The sequence below is a fragment of the Haliaeetus albicilla genome, chromosome 1 (assembly GCF_947461875.1).
Source record: "Haliaeetus albicilla chromosome 1, bHalAlb1.1, whole genome shotgun sequence".
Taxonomy (NCBI): domain Eukaryota; kingdom Metazoa; phylum Chordata; class Aves; order Accipitriformes; family Accipitridae; genus Haliaeetus; species Haliaeetus albicilla.
Genome location: NC_091483.1, coordinates 71483418 through 71505356, shown reverse-complemented (window position 1 = coordinate 71505356; position 21939 = coordinate 71483418). Strand labels below are relative to the sequence as shown.

Here is a 21939-nt window from a genome sequence, read left to right as displayed (position 1 = left end):
ATAAGAATATTTGGTGAGCAGGATCACCATCTCAGTGTGGTAATCATGCTTGGAGATCACCTAACAGATCAGCCCCTTCTGAAAAGGAAGAAACATGGATGCTCTGTCTCCTGGCTGAGCTTGTATGGAAAATAGTTGGCTGGCTAGCAGGCCTTAGGGTGTCCTGGATGTGTCAGGACAGCTTCAGGCTGTTAAGAATCACAGAGAGAAATTTAAGTGCTTCTGGGGCCAATACAGAAGCAGAAACAAGAAGGCAGTGGGGTTCTGCATCACAAATTTGGACTTGGGTTAAAGAAGTAATTACATGTACTAAAGCATCAAAGTCCCTTATTAGATGGTAGTGCTCCCTCCTAATGTAAAAAGCACCAACAAAGCTGAAGTAGCTATCTGTTGGTACCAAAAATCTCGGCTGGGCCGCAGCATGCACATGTAGGTTTGCAGTATTTTTTCACTGTAGTAGTTCATTCGATCTGTGAATTTCAGCTAGGTTTCTCTCTGGCAACCCAAATCTAAAACACTCCTGCTTTTATTACCAACATAAATACTCTCATCCTCCCTCATGCCTGTAGGCTTACACTGCAGCAGAAGGATTTTCTTTTTCTTCAGCTGAGAAGAAGATCTGCTCCGCTTACACATGTAATTTTCTTCCTTGTAGTTCATGGAACACCAATACACTGAAACAATAATATATCCACACAAACTCTAGGAGAAAAAATAATCTAAATGAGCAACCACCAGAAGGCTGACTGTGGTTCTAGTGACTGGTATTCTAGGTCTCACAACCTAACTGGGAGACCAGTTGAGAGCAGTATCAAAACGCTGATGAAGCAGAATATTTAAGCGTGTAATGACATCCATCTCAGCCCAGATCAGACAAGTATTCTGGAACAGGCTTCAGTTTTAATTCCTGCTTAAAGGAACTCAAATCAAAGGGATTTTAGACACTGTAGTTGGCTGAGTTGGGGCCAAAGAGGTCTTTAGAGGGACTTTGTGAGAACTTAAGTAACCGCCTTGCTAGCTGCCAATGTCTAAAATACAGACTGTCAAAACTTCCCGCACAGATTTTGCACTTCAGCTTCCAATATTAAAGTCTTCAGGGTTCACTACAGGGCAGTGCGGAACAGATTGGTTCTGTCTTATAACCAGTAAGCATATCTAGCTACTACTGGGGCTCACAAATCTTTCCTACCAACTCATCTCTGGATCTCGGCCTTGAGTGGATACGCCTGTTCCTCTTCAAAAACTCTCTTCTGTGATTAAAGAATCTTTTCTATTTAAAATTGCTAACTCAATTTTTAGAAAAAAAATCCATTCCACATGTCTCAAATACTTAGCCTCTGATGCTACTGCCATTTTGCTAACTTCATTTAATGCCAACAGCCTTCATCCAGGGGAGGGGAAAGTATTTAAAAAAGAAAAGAATAATCACAGCTTGCTTTTGTTCTCCTGTCCTGAAGGAACTGAGCAATTCAAAATAATTCCAGGAGAAACTGCCTGTATTTATGTGAGATTCAGCAGTTCATAAACCTCTTCAACAGTTTCACAACCTGTGAGAGGGTCATGGTTGACAGCTAAGAAACAATGCAGTAGCTCAGAGAATGTTCCAGGATGGGCACGCTTGGCTGTTTGGTGTCTCCTTCTAATGCATTTCCTGAACTTCAGACACAACATTTCACTGAGCCAAAAAAAAAGGAATGAATATAAGAATCTACTCCCCAAAGCTGAGGGCAGTCATGTCAGAGGAAGCAGACTGCCTGCCAATGATGTTTATGTTTTCTAATTTGGGAGCAGGGATTGCAAACCCTGATCTTCTCCCTTCTAGGCACCTGTCATATACCCTCTCTCTCCCCCTATGAATATTTGATTCATTGATTCTTTATTTGCATATATTAATATGCAAAATTGAACAATGTTTATGGTAGACCTTGGCTGTATAACCTAACACTTGTACGGCTCTTTGCTTTCTAAATTATTCTGCCTTGTGTTGAGGTTTAGAGCATCAGAAAACCAACTGCTGCTGGTTGTGACTATGGTGGTATCTCTGATCTTAGCTTGGTGAACCAGAGTTCGTGGTTAAACTTTAATCTCCAACACTGGGTCATCATTCTGTGTCTGTCTATACCAAACTTTGAGTAACAGGGTCCTGCATCTATGACTGCAATTCAAGTAATTATTAATAGTAATAGTTCTACCACTTCTCCTTCAAAGATGGAAATGGACCTACATGTTCATTTTGCTTTGTTTCTTACTTTAAATAACAGATGACTGTTATCTTTAAAAGCGATCTTTACAGTGATAAGAAAATTAATTTACCTGTTAAAACCCCAGAACTGTCTTATAGTTGTCAATATCATACGTACCTTGTAAGGATTTCAATTTTTGAAGCTTTTTCCCTTCATAGTCTTCTGTGATTTTTCCTAATTGCTGATAGTAGTTTTGCACCAGTCTGTTGGTATTATTGCTGGTCCCATACACACTTTCTACAGCAGCTTCTACCAGTCTCTCCTGTATTACACAGTACAAGTCACAAATCATTTTCTAAGTCAAAAACTGAAGTGTTTTGATCTGTCTAAAACTGAAGACCTAATCTATGTGCACACAAAATTGTGAATTTTGTGCTTTAAAACTGTGGCAGACTGAGATGCTAGAGAACAGGTATTTCTATTCATCCATGAACATTTCAACATGAAAAATTACAGTAAAATCTTTCTAATGTGCCTCACCTCCATCTGGGAAGGGGCCATTCCCCTATCTGTTCAATCTCTATAGCCCATTATACCTGTCAACTCGACTGTCAGCAAAGTAAATCAATATTTGTGTAGGTCTACTACAACTTCCCATTATACAGAAAATCCAAATAATTACTTTGGAACAATTTTATTAACCTATGAAGCAAGTTTTATTTTTATTTACTTACTTATCTATGAATTAATATTAAGCTGTTAATATACAAATACTACTACTTAACCATAAAACCTTCATCAGTAGATAACCATCTCCATTTCTTCCTTATTTTTGCTATGCTCTGTCATGAAGAACACTTTCCAATTTTTTTATGTCCCAGGGTTTGGCTTAATAAAACCTGTTTTGGTTGCTATAGCAAGTCACCAGAAAATACTGTACTTCTACATATCTGTTAGTTTCTAAATACTTGGCAAGGTATCTTCAATTTTAACACAGGTTGTAATGGTCTACTGCTGATATTTCTAGGCATAGGGTAATGCATAAATGAAACTGCCTTCCATTTTAGCAGAGTAGCACTCATTTTGTTTGGAAAATTGCTATCGAACATTTACATACCTTGAAGTCCTGTCCATCATCTGAACTCTTTTTTCCAGCTTCCCGTCGGGCATGCTGCAGCAATGTCTGCCCAATCACCTGTTCCATGTGCTGCTGAAGAAACTGAAGAGCTTCTTGGATTTCTGTGACTAGCTGCTGGTGAAATTCTAAATGGGTTTGCTGTGTTTCTTCCTCGAGCTTCTCTTCCTCTTCCAGAATGTGGGACTCCTGGTAATCAGACAAAAAGATAGCACTGCCATTTAAATACGTTGACAAACTTGATCAGCTTCACTCTAAAAGAAAGTCTTACACCCATTCAGAATGTTACTGTTTTAATCCTTAGAATAATCTAATTTCCAGTGGAAGTTTATGTACAGTCATTTAACACATTTGTCTTTGTAACAAAACTATTGCATCTGTCATGATATGTACAGTAACAGCTGCATCCTCTCCCATTAGTCATTTCCAAGTGATGTATTCCCATTTTGTATTCTGTACTGTTGAATTTGGTCTTATTTCTATTAAAAATATGAACAACCTAGGCCAAATATCCTGATTCCAGTAAGGGATAACTGTGGATGCCTCAATAAAGTGCACAGGAACAAGGTAAGGATACAGTTATGCACCTGGAATACTTGTACAGTTTGTGGGGTTTACCTGAGTAAAAGTTGGTATATTGGTACTTACAGCCCTCGAGAGAGGTCATGAACATGTTTAATAGCTCTTGGAAACCATCTGAAGTCTTGGCATTTACAGCATCTTTTGGTGGTGAGTTCTACAGCTTATCCACACATTTCTTAATTTTGAACCTGCCATCTAATAGCTTTGCTTGGTGCGCTGTCCTTTTACTAGAAACAAGTGAAAATTTGTTCCCTATTCACATATTTTATGCCAGTTTTAAAACCTCCAGAAGACATCTCTTTTTTAGGCTGAAGAGTTCTAGTCTCTTGAGGTCTTTGGATCGTCCTTGCCATCATATTCTATGCTTCTTTTTAAATCCACTTTCTCTCTAAACTCTCTTAGCACACCAACAGTATATACTTACTAGCACTACCTGTTCTGTCTTCCTTACGTGTATTAGTCTTCCACAGATTGCCTTCTATTGAGTTGCCGATGTGACTCATATTAATATTCTCATTTAAGGCTGAATGACATTAAATTATTCTGGCGGATTCAACAGTACCTATTGGATGCCCTCTTGGAAATAAGAAATGCAAGAAGAACCTGCTCTGCCCACATTCATCTGTGGAAAATAATGATGTTCCTATTAATGCTGGGTTATTCTGACATGTCTTTATATATAGCTCAGGCATATGTTTTTGATGTTTTTTTTTAGACAGTCAGAATGTCATTAAACGGTTTCTCTTTTTTTTAAGAGACCCAATGTCACGTTATCATGTCCAAGCCAGGATTCGTTAGTGTTGTTTTACATTTTATATGAAATCAACAGATAGACATGACACTGTCTACCAGTCTAAAACTGGCACAAGATAAAATTAAGTTTAGTTCAAACAACACAGTATGTCTAAAATTCTGGTTGAGTGTCTGTAAATTAACCTTTTCCTTAACTTCTTATACATTGGTTCTAGTTTTGGAGGTTGTTTATAACATTTTTTTCTCTCTGACTTTTCAGAATTCCACACCTAGGCCCTACTTCTTTGGCAGCACGGATCTTATATATGTTATTTGAGGCACTTCCTTGTGAGATGGGTTTTAGCTGGCCTTGGAAAGAGGCTGTAATGGAGAGAGGCCAAAGGAAAAGTAATACCTGGGGATATTTCATTTTTGTTAGGGAACACAGTGATTGCATCAATTAATGTCCCTGTGGGAGCTAAGTGAGAGGGAGCAGTGGAAAGCACGTAACAAGAAGAATGCAGTCACATGCATTTGTATTTTATTATTTTACACTTTATTTCTTCTGAAGGTTAATGAGATGTTGAGATTTTCACACTTAACGGGAACTACTTCAATAGAAGTATCAACTATGGAAATGGCAGCAGACAGAATTTCATTATTCCTCTTCCAAGTGGAGAATTAGGGTTTGTATTATGCAAATCAGAATTAGAGGGATGCAAAATGTTATCTCTCAGCTAATTACACAGTGACAGCATGGAGCACAGAACTGCAAAGTGTTGGATGGGTTCAACCCATATGTGCAGCAGCCGTGGGTTGGGCAGGGGCTATCACTGACGCCTGCTAGGAGGGTCCTCTGAGGTTGAAATCTGAAATTCAGTGTTGTTCTAGGTAAATATCCAATGCAGATAAATAAATAACCAACAACACTTAATGGATTAACCCTAAAAAACACAGTCACAAACAGATCTGAAAGTGACTTGTGGGAATACCAAGTTTAAAAATCCCTTAAACTTTCTCCCATCTCCTTGACCTACAGGAGCCAGACTATTTGGAAGGATGTCAGGGGAATGGATGCTGAGCATCTCATGGACAGAGGAGAAAGAATGAAAACCAATGACAGTACAGAAGAACTTTCTAGGTCTGGTGGAGGAAAGAATTTCTTCTGATGCTCAAGTAAGAACTTTTCAAGTGCATAGTACGATCCCTAGCAGAATTAGTAGGAGTCTATCTTACCCTGAAGCAGTATGTTGTGTAGAAGTCCTTTATACATGTTGGCATGCCTTCTTTCATTAGTATTTTCGTATAAAATAAATAGTTAAATAAGTTGCTATGATAACACATATCACAGATAACTTGCCAGTAGATAACGTATTAGGGAATTTAAAATGTCTGCTCAAACTAAAACAGGTACACCCGGACCTCCTATGCCAGCAGTGGGTGCATTTTTGACAGAGAATATTTTCCTTTCTGTTTGGAACTGGAACACTTTTATTTTTTGAGATCTTCTATGGCTACTTCTAATGCCAGACATCATAGCATATAAGACCTCTGGAGAAAAACGACCCCGACACTGTACCCACCACTGCCTTCTGTAACTGCCACTGGTCCTCATCTTGGCAGGGGGAGGACCCCTCCTGCAGGGTATGCTGTTCTCTCAGTTCCTGAAGCAAGCTCTTCTTTCTGGACAGTCTCATGTGGGCCAGGACTGCCATTCCAACTCTTCGGAGGGTTAACCTTCTGAGTACTGAACACAGCAGAAGTCGGTGTTTTTGCAATATATAGTTTACAGACCTGTAAAAAGGACCATTAAAAATCAATCGGCTAAGCTGCTGGCTGGTTTCGCACCCCTGTGTTCAGCAAAGTCATTGCTCAAAGATGACAAGAGTTACTATTCACTCTGTGTAATGTCTTCTCATACAAAGCATGCCTTGGGAAGCTGCTCAGGTGTATAGAATGGGTATTGCTGTGATAGATGTCTAGTTCTGTCACACTGAAGTTAAATTAAAACACAAATAGGAAGAAAATAAATAAATAATCATCTATAATTACATAATAAAAGTTTTTTTTAATAGGAGACTTGAAATAAGATGAAAAGAGAATGTAATCAGAACTGCAGGAAAGTTATTTCAAGAAAATGCAGGACAGCATATTGTGGATTAACAAGGAGGTACACTCTGAAGAGACATTGAAGAAGCTAGTGTTAGCTGGCAGGGCAGACACGGCTGAAGCAAGTTTGTGGTGAATTTTAAAAAGGAGAGCAAATTTTGAAGTTGATTCTGGACCACATGAGTGAAATCTGTATGCACATTTGGGATGACATTGTTTGTGCCTGTATCTAACTTGTGTGTATCTGTAAGGCATCGAGAGCTCTCTAGATACCAAATTTTGGGAAACACTGAAGTCCAAGAATGTGGGAAGGTTGAACTGAAAAGTAGAGCCAAAATAAAGGAGTGCAATGGCAATAATACCAGTATTCCAAATAGACAAGTCTTCAAATACTTTGATCTTTGACCATGATAAATGCAGTCATTTGATATCTTAACTAAACCAAAGCAGATAACACACAATTGTGGGGGTTTTGAGAATTATCTCTATCAAAGAGATGTTAAGCTGTACAAAGATGAGATAAAACTGAAAGTTTCCTTGGTGAATACGGACAGAATGCAAGAGAGGAGTCATTGTCATGCAAACTGATGGTCAGTGGTATTGAAACAGCAGAAAGCAAAGGTAGAGCTGGATGGTGCTGGACTGAACATTTTATCTTGAAGAATACCCAAATCCAATGTGACATACAGAGTGCAAAGACAGGTTGGTTCAAGATTAGAAATCACTCACAAACATAGAAGCAGATACACAGAAAGCACACAACTTGACAAATCACAGAAGAGACTATTTTTTCTACTTACCAGGAGTCATGGATTCTCTGGTTTTTTTTTAATTTGTTTTTGATACTCAGACAAAAAACTAGAGTAACTGCCTCTCTGTCTGAAGATGCTCATAATCCCTCAAAACTGCTTTCCACAATGTAATGTACATAAGTTTTTATCTGTGCATGCAGCAGTGCACTTTTACCCCCCTGTTTACTGATAAAACCATGCTTACTCATCACTGAGGCATCCTAGTCTGCTTACGACACCTTGAATTATCTTGTCTTGTTTCTCAGACAGGTGCATTTGCATCACAGCAGACAGAGCATATTCCTTTATCCATAGCTAAAAGCAGGGGAAAAGAATTACAATTGTAAGATACTCTGATTTCAGTCATGCTAGTCACCACATTAAGAAACAGGGGTTTATTTGATGCTATTTTGCTAAAAACAATCATCCCCCTCTTTCAAGAAAGAAACTCATGCTGAATTAAAATTATTCTACTTAGGAATATTTTTTTCTCAATGATCAAAGTCTTAAACAAAGCTCACTGAAAAGAAAGGGAGGCTTTGCTCTGGTTTGAATCAGTCCTGAGCTGTGTCTCCTACAGATTTTCCGGTTTCAGCAACAGAGGAACAAGAGAAAAAGAACAATATGGCACAAAATATTGCATCACCTCTTATCAGCAGGTAGCAGTGGGCTTTTTCTTTGGGTTTTATTCACTAGTAGAAAATGTAATTTTTATTTTCACTGAACAAAATGAAGTTATCATCTTCCATCACGCTTTTGTGTATAGTATCCAATGCTAATAGTTAGAAATGGAGATTGCGTGATTAGGTTTATGGACTGCAAGTTTACAGTTCCTTCAATGTGATATTTAGATCAAAGAATTTAATCTTTAAATGTTTTGATGGATTTGCCATTAGACTGTAAACTTTTGGAGATATGGACTTAAGATTTTGTTTAGTGTATTGCCAGAATTTAAGGAATAAGCCATAAGAGGAAATAGTTGTAAGGCCCAAACTCTGTTACTGTGAGATGAAGAGTATATTTTAAGCAACACCGGCAGCTGGATAAATGCAGGTTGCCCGCAGATGTATGCAGAGCCCTAAATTAAATATAATACTCAGGCGCTCTGTCAGCCTCACTTCATGTTCTAGCCTCATTCAGAACATGAGGGACTAAATTTTCTATTACTGCAGACAGCAAGGTTTCACTAGATCAGTATGTCTAGCAAAGCATTAGATGCGTAATTGCACAATTGTTAGTGTTAGGAATTAGGAGTGGTACTGGGCCTTCCTACTGGCTTTAATAGTCTTTTCCTTGGGAAGCAGCGATCTGTGCAGGAGAGGCTTTATCCGTGAGCACAGAATGAACTCCGCTGGGAAGTGCAGAACAGAAGAAACCACACCACCTTTGGCTTTAAAATAGAAGTATATCTCTTTCTTGGATAGCGCCTTCTCTGTAGTATACACAGCAACACACCTAGTTGACCCCTCTCCATGCAGAAAACCTTACCAAAACATATGCTCTTGAGCAGGATGCCTGCGAAGGACAGACAGGCGGTCAACAACAGGTGACAGATGGGAAGAGTGCAGCTGAGCGTGAGGAGCACAGCCCAAAAGTCTGTGTGGTGCCGGGGAGGGCACCAGGCTGCTCTCGGCAAGAGCCGCAAGACGTACCTGTGTAGCCAGACCTCAACTGATTTGAGTCTAGGCGATTCTCAAAATCACAGAGCACAGCTGAGCACAGTGCCTTCTCTGACTGCATGCTGCAAGTGTCAAATTAAGGTTTATCAGGTCTCCAGGTATCATCATGACAGACGGCAAAAGCTTGCAGTAATACCGGTATCAGTATTTCCCTTTAGCAGCTCTGGATATGGTTTCCTAGTGTTTCACACCTCTCTGCATATGCCTCGTAGATCCGTTGCATTGTGTATTTTAATGTCTCTTTCAGCAGTTAAAAGAAAGGCTGAAAACTACCTTTTACTTTCCAGAAGTATTTTCATTTTCAATGAGATACTGGCTGTGGCTCGGATGTGGCTTCCCTTCGTTTTTGGAGACCTGGTTATTGACTGAGACGTTGCTCTTGAAGGGCCTCTCTGCACACTTACTGTCAAACAGCATCAGGGCATATAGACCACCATGACACAGAAGACAGGAAATGTTTTCTGAATTACAATTGCAATGGTAAATGATATAATATTGCAGCCAAGAAACCAAAACCTAGCACCTCTGCTGCTGTCAGTATACCCTATCCAAAGAGGCACTCAGAATTAAAACAAAGACAGGGACTGTAGTCGTTGTTTACTTCTGTTTATGAAGAAATAGCCTAGTTCTGTAGTAGTGATCTGAGCTTCTTTTAAAGGAAAAGAATGAGTCACCTTTTCCATTGCAAGTGCATTTAAGGTAAGCTGTATGCACAATTTATAAAAGGTCTCTTCACCTCCCTGAGACCAATAGAAAGCTGAGAATACAGCAGAAAATCCCCCCGGTGCACAGTTATTAAACTGAACAGTAGAAGTACATTAGCCATAAAGTAGTAAGAGAACAAAGAGGAAAGGAGGGGGATTACTACACATTTAAGATGGGACGATAAAGAAAGAAGATTGAGATTTGGACCAAATACTAAACCAGTGTTTTGTCTCAAAAAGGCCATTAGGAATATGATCAAGAAGGGATGGATCAGCTGGGAATAAGCAGAATATTATGTGTTTTATTGGAAGCAACACTTCAGCAGCTCACTGGGATGGGCTGGGTATTTTCCATCTCCGAAATACTAGAAGAACTCACACATCCAGGCACAAATGCAGCAGCAAAGATCCTCTAGGAATCTTAATTTGAGACTGCTGGCATATGGCTGAAAACCAGCAAAACAGAGACAACTATTTCATTAAGCCAGGTGGAAAGGTCAGACTTTGTGCTGCACTGATCTTCCAGCGCTGGATTAAGTTGCCAGGTGTCTCTCCAAGCTTTCCTGTTCTTGGGAACAGCCTTACTTTGCTCGGAGACAGGTCAGTACAGAGTGGAGAAAATCATGCTGCTTCACAGATTCAGTGGCTGGAACAGAGCTCAGGCTCTCCGATATCTGCATTTAACCAGTAAAACCACTGTCAAAAGCATGGTAAATGGGGGAGTAAAGCTCCGAGGAATGCCTGGCTTCTTGAAGGCTCATTGCAATCGCTATGAAAAAATGAGTATAAACCAAAGAGAAAGCAATAAAAGGCACACCATGTGAGAACTGGTAAGGAGACGCCGCTTCGGCTTTCTGGGTGTCCACCAATGATGTGGGAATGGACAGAAATCTCCTCATCCCATTGTTACTCTGTAAGCTTCTCGGTGTTTTGCTTCCTGGCAACAAGTCCATTACAAGACCTTCTGGAGCACCGCTAAGGTTAAGTATTACTCTCTGGCAATAAAGGTGAGGAATATGCCTTTCTTAGGTAATGAAACCCATAAAATATTTTGAGTTAGACCTCAGATACAACAGCAAATTAGACCCAAGTAAGCTCACTCTTTTTTCTGCAGCTCTCAGTTTGACATTTTTAGCACAGATTATTCAGGAAATAGAAGGAAAGCAATTTCTCCCTAACAGCCTGTAGATGGGGTGCAATGCACGCTGAATGCCAAGCAAGTACCTCAGCCTGGCGCAGCAGTCTGCTCCCCGTAACTGCTGCCCAGACAGGAGAGCTTGTCTACAGAAATCAGGAGGTAGGGGCTATGTGGGAAAATGCTCAAAATTTATTTTCATTAGTCATTTATTCCCATTTGCCTCTCTTACATCCTCAAGTGTATAAGGCAAAGTTAAATATGAAACTGACTTTTTCTTTTCATCTGTAAAAGAGATTCTGTTCCCCCAAAGGATGTCATATTCCAGATATGTATAAATGCTAGGAAAGAGAATTAAAAAAAAAAAGTGGTTCAAGGAAATGGGAAAAATGTCTTTTTGAGCCACCTTGAAAAGCACACATAAATACCTTGTGAAAAGCCTTCTGGCGTTAGACTTCCCAAGTCTGTAAAGCAGGTGACTATGTAACTCTTAGTATAGTACATTTAAAAAGAGGCAGATGAAAAGACCTATCTCCTGCTGGAAAATGCCTGATAAATTAAAAGGCCTGTCAATATGAATGTTGATTTATGGATCTGCTGTCATATTCAGCACTGTTACATCTATGGGACCTCCTAAATGACACGATCACCTCCCACAAGTGTCTGATCTCTCTTCTTCTTTTCTTAAGGTGGAAACGAAGTGCTCCTTTTTGTAGGATGCAAGTGTCAGGTTATTGCTTAAAAGTGCATGCTGCTGCATTTATGCTTGGAAAGGGCCAAGAAATGCACTTTGGATTTGAACATAATATAGTGAGTTGTGTGATGTTTTTCAGACTCATTTATACAGGAAAATCTGCCAGCCTAGCTTTGGTGGAATAGCTATCTCCGTGCATGCTCTCTTGGGAGATATAGCAGACTTTTTTCCAGTTTAGTTCAAACCACTTCCAAAAAGCCACACGCAGTAAGTTAGAAAAGCTACTTAAGCTCCTGCAAAGAATATTGTCTTGACGAATCACACATTTTCCCACTAGGAGAAACCCTTGTCTCTTCTAGGAATTTATCCCGCAGAATCACTTGTCCTTAGGACAGCTCTGTCTGCTGCGCAGGAAATTTTTATATTGAATAAGGCCTAACTGCAGTGCTGGTGACCCAGAGACCAATGTGAGAGCTCTGTCATTGCTAAGTGAGTTCCTCTATAGCTCAGTAATTACTGTTAATGATGTCAGCAAATGCTTTATTCTTTTTTTTTTTTCAGCTAGGAAGTCATCTGCTTTATATTATGAATGCTATGGCACATTGAAAGTGATGAAAAGTTAACTTTCTAATTTAAATAACCTATGCTTGGGCATGACTGCAGCATCTGAATTTACATACAATGAATCCATCATACAGTGCTGCCCGAAGAGCTATTATCCAGCAACTGAGCGCTGGAGATGAACTAATCCCTTGAGAAAAAATCCCAGGGAGTGGTTTCTCCACTCAATACCATGCCCAATGATAGTAACAGAGGAATGCATAAACAGCATTTTTGGAACAAAACTTCAGACCTGAGATCTCCCCCTCTGTGGAGAGCCTCCTGGCTGTTAAAATCCATCCTCTCCAGCCCTGAACGATGGCTGAGGTCCAATGGGACAGTGGGAAGACCAGAGCAGAGGAGCCCTAACATGCACTCGGACTTCTGGGACTAATCCTAAATTGCACACCAGCACCTCCTCCTTCTCTGACTGTGGTTCTTTCTTAATGACAGCAGGTACCACCACGGTGCTTTGGGCTCCATGCACTATGGGACGTACTTGTAGTTCACCTACTAGATCAGACTGCTCAGGTCAATCACATACAAGGACAGGCAATTTGTGAACCCTCGGTGAATGTGAAAACAAACAGCAACCTAGAGGTTTAAGCTTGCCAAGTCAGGTATTGCATCTAATCCTTGATAAAAAGAGGCAAAATAAAAAACGTTGAGGTCAGACATTGTTTCACTAAACACTGAAGGTATAGGTATGCCAAATTCAAACACTAAATGCGAGCCAGCAGTCCTAGAAAACACAAATGCCCAATCTTAATTTAAAGCATGTGAGCAGACTCACTGGCATCAGTGGTCATCTCAAGCATATTTTAGTTTAGTTTGCTAGATATCCCTGTGACACAGAAACAGCAGAGGCAAGCAGAATTGTTTTTCAAATTAGTTGACATAACAGGTGACTTACAATAAAGTAAATATAAAATGATCAGGGAGGTGCATGTTGTGTAACTCCAGATTAAGGAAAACAGAGAAGAAAAAAAGGAAATGGCTAAGAATTTCCAATGAATAATTTTACTTTTGTATTCCCAAGGGTGTTCTGACCAGTGACCACTGGTCAGCAAACCACTCTACCAGATTTAGTAGGAAGCCCAGTTTCCTGAATCACAGGGTTTCATGGAAGAACCCTAAATACAAGTGGGTTGGAAGAGTTAAACACCTTATAGCAGTGTATAATAATTAGGGACTCAGTAAGTTATTAACCATGTACTGCATTGTCCACGCACTCTGAAGAATGAGGGTAGGGAAAAGTATGATTTTGCCAGTGTTAAAGAACTCTGCCAACCTTTTATTTAAGAAGCTCCAATTACTCTTATATGTTGCAGCACACACTTAACACTTGGGAAGGGGCACACCTTTGTATAGAGAAGGTCTTTCTCTGACTAAATTGTGTTAGTTTTCAAAGCAGTGTTAACAGAGACATAGCATTGTATGAATAAATGGAAGGTCTATTTGAGTTCTAGCCTAATGCTGAAGATACCTGCCTCCACATTCACTGTTGTTGCTTTTCTCCTCTGGTGTCAATGCCCCCTATGCTGAGCACAAACAGAGCAGGAAAGCTGGATGTGTGTTTCTTCACCTTCTCGGAATAACAAGTAAGTTTTATATAAAGTGTGTATCATATGTTTCCAATTATTACAGTATTAATACATAAAAATTAATAATAAATACTTATCATTGTAAGGCCTCCTTTCCTGTAAACTGTACTCATAGGTACCCTCTCCAAACAGACCAGATGAAGGTGTTTTTGAACTGCTTCTGTAGATGCTGAGGACATCACACAGCAGCCTTGACAAAAAATATTTATGTGCTGACAAAGCTGTCAAACACTGAGGACAGATGTTCAGTAATTATTCTCTGACTCCTCTATGCCTACATGCACAGCATATATTCACTCCATACTTCAGGTCAAACAGCCTGCCCCAAGTCTGGACCTGTGTCTGGACCTGGGCTATATATTTACAGACAAAATACTCTGCACAGATAAGTATCTTGATAATTTTTTTCCATGTCCCTGTTTTTAGACCCTGGCATCCCAGAATGTAACACGGGTCTTACTTTTTTTTCTTGCAATAGCTGTTCCTGGAAAAGCTTCCAGCGTCTCTGGCGGTGGTCCTCCCATTTCTCCAGCTGAGGGACCAAATTCTCCTGCCATTCCTCTTTCAGAAGCTCACATTCTCTTACAGAGAGGCCGGTCACAACAGGCAGGGTCTGAAGAAACAGCTCCGTCACCAGCTCCGCTAAAGCAAGGGAAGCTTTAGAGTACAGCTCCTAACAGAGGGACAAAGAGGGACAGAGAGAGACAGGTGAGAAGGTGAACCCCCCGGCCCTTTGGAGCTATTTCGTTACATGTCTCCATGATGCCAGCGAGGGAACCATGTCCCAGTGAAGACACTGGGCCAGCGACCGACCCCTACAGCTAAAATCCAACGCCACTAATGCTTGAGTTAAAAAAACCAGGTTTTCTAGATGGAACAACTTAAATGCTTTGGTTCAAGGCACACAAGGGCATTTAAAACGCAATAGTGGCATGAGCACATGAGACCCTGAATGCTAACTGCTGCCCACATGCAACTGCAGTACAAAGAATATCTTGTTTTACTGGCTATGGCAATGCATTACAAAACCAGTTATTTTGAAAGGTGCTGTGGAAACAATCCGGTATAGCACAACACCTCGTAGGCACATTTTCAAAGGTGCTGATATGAAATGAATGAAGGCAAAAAAGAAGGACGAGTTAAAAGGGACAGCACGGCTTTTAGTTAGGCAAAATTGACATTATTCATGTTAATAGTTGGTGCTCCAAAATATGACACTCTTCAATGCCTGAAAGACAGAATTAATTCAAATTCCTTCTGATGCAGAAGTGGTTCAAGCCTAGGAAAACAAACATCTTCCGGCAGTTTTATTAAAACTAGTCCCATATGAGTGGTTTTCAATTGCTAAGGCTGTTTCACTCACAAGAAGAGTTTGGGTGATTTAGTCAGATGGCATCCAAGCTAAAAAGTCTGTTCAAAACACGTAATTTCACTGTCAACTACACAGTGATGATACGAACTGTGTTTGCAAACTTGGTACAATTTGAGACAATCCCTGAGGAGAAGGAGTGAGGGCAGGTAGCTTTCCCCAGTGGAAGAGAAAAAAAATCACATTGGAAAGGTCACAGGGACACTGCGGTACTCCAGCAGTATGAAGAGCTATTTTTGTGTGAGTTCCACATGATCTTACCAGTCCAAAAAGCTTTATCGCCTACTTGGTTTTGCTTTCATTGTAAATCAGTGTTAGCACTCTTGAAAACAGTTGTATTTCTTTCCTTAAAATACAGCTAATATTTTTACAACTCCTTTCAGCATTCCTGTTGCAAGAACAAGTCAAGTCTTCTAGCTGTTGCCTTCATTTAAATATAGGTATAATTACAATCTCTTAAGTGATCAAAATCTAGAACCTCTCAACAGAAACAAAGAGATATGTCAAAAACATTTGTCTGCAGCTCATAGACATGAAAAGTTGTAGTTGACTTGTCTTTTTTGGGAAGATACACTGGTATAATGTAGTATTGTGTAAGAGCCCATTCCATCTGCTAGATGTGGTACCATAAAAAAGAAAGTAAGACACACAAAAAAACCCCCGAAAACAAAAGAGGATGTTAAATTACAAAGTCAAGAACTCAGAAATAAAGAATGACCAGAACTTAGGTTTCATGTGAAATCTCATTCTGTGCCACCATAATGATAAATTTGGGGCTCATGTACTGTTTCCACAGGACCTTTATCTGTTCAGTGTTTAGGTTTATCAATACCCATTAAATGGATAGATTTCTTAAAAATCTTTATTTTATATTTCTCATTTATTGTAAAATATCCAAACTGTGCACTGAATACTAAATTATTATTTTCCTCCTAGGATCTCTCTAGGATGCTAATCACCATATTAATTAGCTGTTTCACAAACAATAAACAGCTTATCTTAACAGGTCCCTGCAGTAACCTCTTCTTATGGATAAAATCAAGGCACAACACTATCAAAAGTGTTCACTACACCTTTGAGATGAGCTGTCTTGATTTTTCCCACCCTCTTACCTTTTTTAACCATGTTTAAAGCATGCAGGATTTTCAGAATCTAGCTCCCACTATCTTTGTTTAATCTCAAAGTGTTCTGAATTCATGTAAATTGGGCTACAGGTTTCTGAAACTGGGTACTGGGCATAAGTATGAGAATTAGTAGTCAAAGACCCAACAATTGGATACCTCATTTCTGTAACACTTCTCCCATTTCTAGTGATTGCTCTCAATCTGAACATGACGGTATCATTAGGGTAACATTTGCTACACAGGTGCATCCTATGCTGAAGGATGGATCTCCCCTACTTCTTAATTATTATAGTTACTAGTTCGTGTTACAAGAGGCAGGATTTTTCCTACCTTAATCATCTGTGTAGTTGTGGGCCTGGCTTAGCTTGCCAACACTATTGCAAAATGGTTTGTTTGAATTCTCTCTTCTTCTGCTATTTATTTTAAAATTCAAGTCTCAAATTCTGGGGTTTAACAAAAGCTCAAATATCCTATGTTTCTAAGCTCTGTATCCCATACAACATTTAAAGAACAATCACTCTATCTCTGTAAACCACCTCTTCTCTGAGCTTTGCTAGCCTTTCAGGACAAGTTAATTCTCCTGCCTTTACTCGGTGTTTGGGGATATAAGAATTTCTCCTGCGTCTGAAATAGTTCAGACGCAGTCTAGAGGAGACTGTGGCACTTCTACTGCAACCTCAAAAGATCTCAGGCAGGGTGTTAAGGAACTCTACTCTTAAACAGAGTTCCACCTATGGCAGCTAAATCACTTTGCAACACATTTTGCTGCAGAACTGATAGCATTTCCCTGGCACACTGACAGCTTTGTATTATTATTTACTAGGAAATCTTTTGCACAGAACATAAAGAAGGTATTTTGTTACTTGCTTTCCTGCCGTTTTGTTTAAAGACCAAGTGAACAGAATTCTGCTTGCACTCCCTGCAGCTTCAAATTTTACTGTATACTTACCTTTGGCACTACCAGAGTGGGTACATAGTTACCCAGGAAAAATGTGACTAGGTCCTGTTCCCACAAAATTAAAAAGCTACATCACCTCATTAATGTGATGGGCCAACTTATCTTTAGCTCAAAGGTCCTTAACTATTTGTCTGCAAAATAATTCATGGCCCTCTGCTGATACTGGTGTATGAAAGGACAAGAAAGTGGGATTAGAATTCCAGGAGCAGTTTTTCACAACCACAGTCCCTTTAAAAATGAAAACACTGGGGGAATACATGGAAGGGAAGCAGGACTAAGCAGTATGTTCTTTACATCCCACGAATGTTGCAAACTGGCACGCAAAGCGACAGGAAGCCTGGTCAGGTGCTGTAAGTCCCTGGGACGGTGATTTTTAACAGGACTTTCCCTTGAAGTTCTGTTAAAAATTCTCTGTGCAGGATACAAATCCGGCACTTAGTGGTCTCATCTGTGGTCCAGGATCACAAAATAAACCACCGTCAGTGATGACTATCTAACTAAATTCTCACTAGAATACTAACTTCTCTGCAGTGTTCAAGGAACCACTAGCCGCTGGCTCTTCTTTAATCTGAACCCATGACCGTATGGGCATTAGACCCCAGGCAGTCCTTGCAGCCCAGACCCTACCATGACGGCATGCTCTACCCAGAAGACATACCACAGGTACAATATGACGGGCACTGTGTTTAATGCAGCACTTTAAAGAACGCAGTGGAAAGGCCTTTTAAAATTTGGTAGGGGGAATGGGAAGTTTACATTTAGGAAAGACTGCAGATGTGATTGAATTCTACCAAAGCCACTCAAGCTAACAAAATAGTTCAAAACTATTCGTACTCTAAGGAATGTACTTGATCTGAAATGGCAATAAAGTCTGTCTGTGAACAGGGATGGTGTACTACGTATTACAAAGCTTATTTTCCACAGGAAAAAAAGAAAACCGTTAAGAAATCCTACTGCTTCCAGGATCTTATTTTTGGACTAGAACCCCTACAAAATAGTTCTTACAAGCTTCCTGATATGCCACCTCTTGTTTTTAGAACTTTCACTTAATGAAACTTATTCAAATTGATTCCATTAATAGAATAGCTGATTGCAGTGTTGAATGAACCTGTTTGTAGTACCTGGCAGTCAATCTCAAAGCTTTTCAAAAAACCTCCAAAGAAATTCATCAAGCATAAAGAAATACCATGGGATATATGCAGAAATAAAATGGGCTCAGATTAAAATGCTGAGTGCATCTGAATTTCAAACAAGGCAATAAATATATAATTTTGTCAAAAACCAGGGGAAATACACAGCTTATCAGATTTCACTACAAAACCAAAGAACATATTAATGCTTGCTCTCAAACCCGACTGATTAAAAGGTTCCTACATGCAGGTGAGAATAAAGTGAATAGTAAAATTGTGAAGCAGGAAAATGTATTTAGAAAGGTTGTACTGTATTTTACATGCCAGCCACTGACTAGTATATATTACCTCCAAGAGGCAACTGCACAGCTATTTGTTAACTTGTGATAGCTATTTGTTAACTTATGATACAACAGCATTTCATTAAAATAATTAAAATTTCTGGTCAAAGCTGTAGAACACTCTTGCATGTATCTCCAGAAGCTGAATGGTTAGGACACTTGTTTAGGAGGTAAGAGATTCATCTCCCAACACATACTGTATCTTATTAAGGACAGAAATTCAATACTCAGATCATGCATCCCATAAATACTCCAAACGTTCTTGGACACCACTGGCCACTAGAAGATACTTCACATTATAAACTCACACTAAATGGGGAAAAGCTGATTGCATGTACTTCTTTCTCTCTTCCACGTGAATAAATCTGGAATGCTAATTGGAAAATGAAAACAGTACCCTGCTTTTAAGCATCCTAACACCAATAAAACACAATGACATTGAAGTCATTAGCTTCTTAGCACAAGCTAATAAAAAAAAAAAATTATTTCCACACATTTAAAATGGAGGTTCATTTAAATTTCAGTCTTGTTCCCTCACTGGTCCTTGATTTATTCAGGAGGCAGTTTCAACCTTCTCTTTCTGTACTCCCATTTTAGAAATGTGCCTTTGTAGATAAGGTTATGTCCTTTACTAGATCTAACTATTAACAAATTGTGAATCCATATAGAGGTACAATACAATTTCTTATGCAGTAAGGCAAGAAGCAAACTTCAGAATGAAGGCTACCCATCTGAGGCATCTTGTATCAGCTTTGACTGAAATGACCAGATCAAATGTAATCAGTGCCCAAACCCACAACTAGACTGAGCTCGCATGGTAAGAGTTACAGTTTTAATCTATTAGATCACACTGTCTTTCAGCCTTTTTGGGGTAAATCACAGGGCAAAATTTTCAAAGTGAGCATTTGAAGTGGATGTCTCTTGAAATGGATTTCCATCAGAGATAAGCTGTGGATAATTCACCTTGAAAAGAAGCTAGCTTTTGGTACCCAAAAGTGCAGTCCTCTCCATGAAAAGCACCCCTAACCATATCTCATATTAATGAAATTACATAAGGAAAGTAATAAAAAAGTAGGTCTCTGAGACTCTGTACTTTTTATTTTGACAGAAATAATTTTTCCCCTTTTATTAACAAAGGAAAAAAAATCAAATACTTTGCTTCAATCTCACATTCATATTTACCCATTCATAAAATGTTTATTGCCTTGCCTGTTGATAATACTCATTACTTAATAGCTTTTAGTCTAAATTCCTGTGCATTTCTATGTTCTGTCAAGTCAAATGAAATAACATTCTGGTGAACTGCTATCAGCAAAGGGGAATTATAAATGACAGTAAATTGTGTGGTTTTATGGTTTTGATGTTAAGGCTGAGGAAAAATAATTATCTTACCATGGACTATGTAATTCCTAGCTGTTAATTGATTTCCTTTGTGCAATCTGCATGTCTTTTCTTAATAATGAACTATTAAGCACCAACCTCTTTTCACTTCTCATTTCCCTACTGAAAAAAGTAGGTAGTTCACAAAAAAGAAGGAGAAAGAAAAGATTAAAGGTTGGTGAACATCTGATATGCTAAACTTGAGACCAACTTGCAAGGAGATAGCCATTAATCTTTTCAAGAAATCAGAAGAAACAAGAAACAGCACAGGGTATATTGGGGTGTGGGGTGTGTGCTTTTGCTGCCACGTAAGAGAAAATTACTGTAAGAACTTTGCAATTGAAAAGCTACCTAAGCCAATACAAAACTGCTACTGCAGCACAATATCCCTTGCGTATGGGATAACTCTGCAGACTGTGTTTGTGAAAACATTAGGCTGAGCCATTCAATTACCTCTGACACAATTCCTCCTTCAGTTATGATATACTGTGATAATCAAAATCACTTGCCCCCATTCCTCAATTCGCACTTCAAAAATTAGTTATGGAGCCTGTGTCTAGACACAGACTATTCACTTACAGCGCACTATTTTAATCCACTAGTATGGCTGAAAAGTCCTACAATATCCTCCAAATATAACTCCTTCATTCACTTCAGGCATCAACAGATTCCATTGACCTTGGTTAAATCATTTTAATTGATTTATTCATGTGTACACAAAACAAACGTACTCAATTATTCTATGCAAACACAGTCAGCTTCCAGATCACTGCATTTTTACATATTTATTCACCAATTTGGATAATTCTTTGATGTGCTATAGCACTGCAGGCTACAGTAGTGCTAGAGGGTTATATAAATCTATCTTGATGAACTCACAAACTGTTCAAAAGGGGAAAAAATAAAAAAGGCATAGAAATTTGAGAAGTGCTTAGAAGAACGTTGTGAGCAAGGTAAGGCTCTTCTCCAACAACTGAGTGGCACTTACAGGTAAGTGACATCTTTTCTTCTGTCCCCAGGACATTCATTGGTTCCCTACTTGGTCACACGGTGAGCTTTTCCTTCTATTTTAAAATCACCTCTTGCATTGAAGTCATCTTTCTACTTATTCACGAAACTAAGACTGTCAGGCTTGCTGCCCTGCTTGCTCATACTAGGACAAACCAAGGTAACTGTTGAAATAAGTCAAGTTATTCTAGCGTGCAACAGACGGAGGAATGGAGGGCCTAAACTTTTTATCACATATAAGCCTTTATCACATATAAGACCTTCCTAGGTCCTTTTCCCTTGAAAAAAAAGGTGTAATGGCCTTCAAATATAGCAGCTAAGGACCATGAGCTTAGGGCAAGAGCTGGGCACTTGGACTTCTGGGCTTGGTTGAGTGAATTTGTCAGAGTGCAGCCCCTGGGAACTTTGTACTGGCTGTCTTCCTTGAGGATTTATTCTGGTTTGTCATCCACAGCGGAAGTTTTGATACGGTACTTAAATGGGGGTGGATGGTTTAGAAAGTTGATATAGGATAGAGGCACCTGTATGCTCTAAGACAGTTGCTTTGAAAGCTGCTAGTAACTGCTCTTAGCTGAAGGTATGCCTGAGAATGGGACCTAACTCTAGCTAACAGGATATTATGCATTTCTTTAACACTGGTGGTGTTACAGGACATGAACTTACTGGATGTTACTCCAAATG

General features: G+C 39.4%; 1 protein-coding gene across 1 annotated transcript in view; it reads right to left on the bottom strand.

Moving 5' to 3' along the window:
• Positions 1 to 21939, bottom strand: part of EVC (EvC ciliary complex subunit 1) — a 55717-nt gene that overhangs the window by 6553 nt on the left and 27225 nt on the right. Inside the window, exons 13-17 of the mRNA XM_069791132.1 lie at positions 14409 to 14621; positions 7738 to 7847; positions 6216 to 6426; positions 3301 to 3507; positions 2361 to 2505 (exon numbers count right to left, since the gene is read on the bottom strand). Coding sequence (XP_069647233.1) covers positions 2361 to 2505; positions 3301 to 3507; positions 6216 to 6426; positions 7738 to 7847; positions 14409 to 14621 — 886 coding nt within the window. The remainder of the gene's footprint in view (positions 1 to 2360; positions 2506 to 3300; positions 3508 to 6215; positions 6427 to 7737; positions 7848 to 14408; positions 14622 to 21939) is intronic.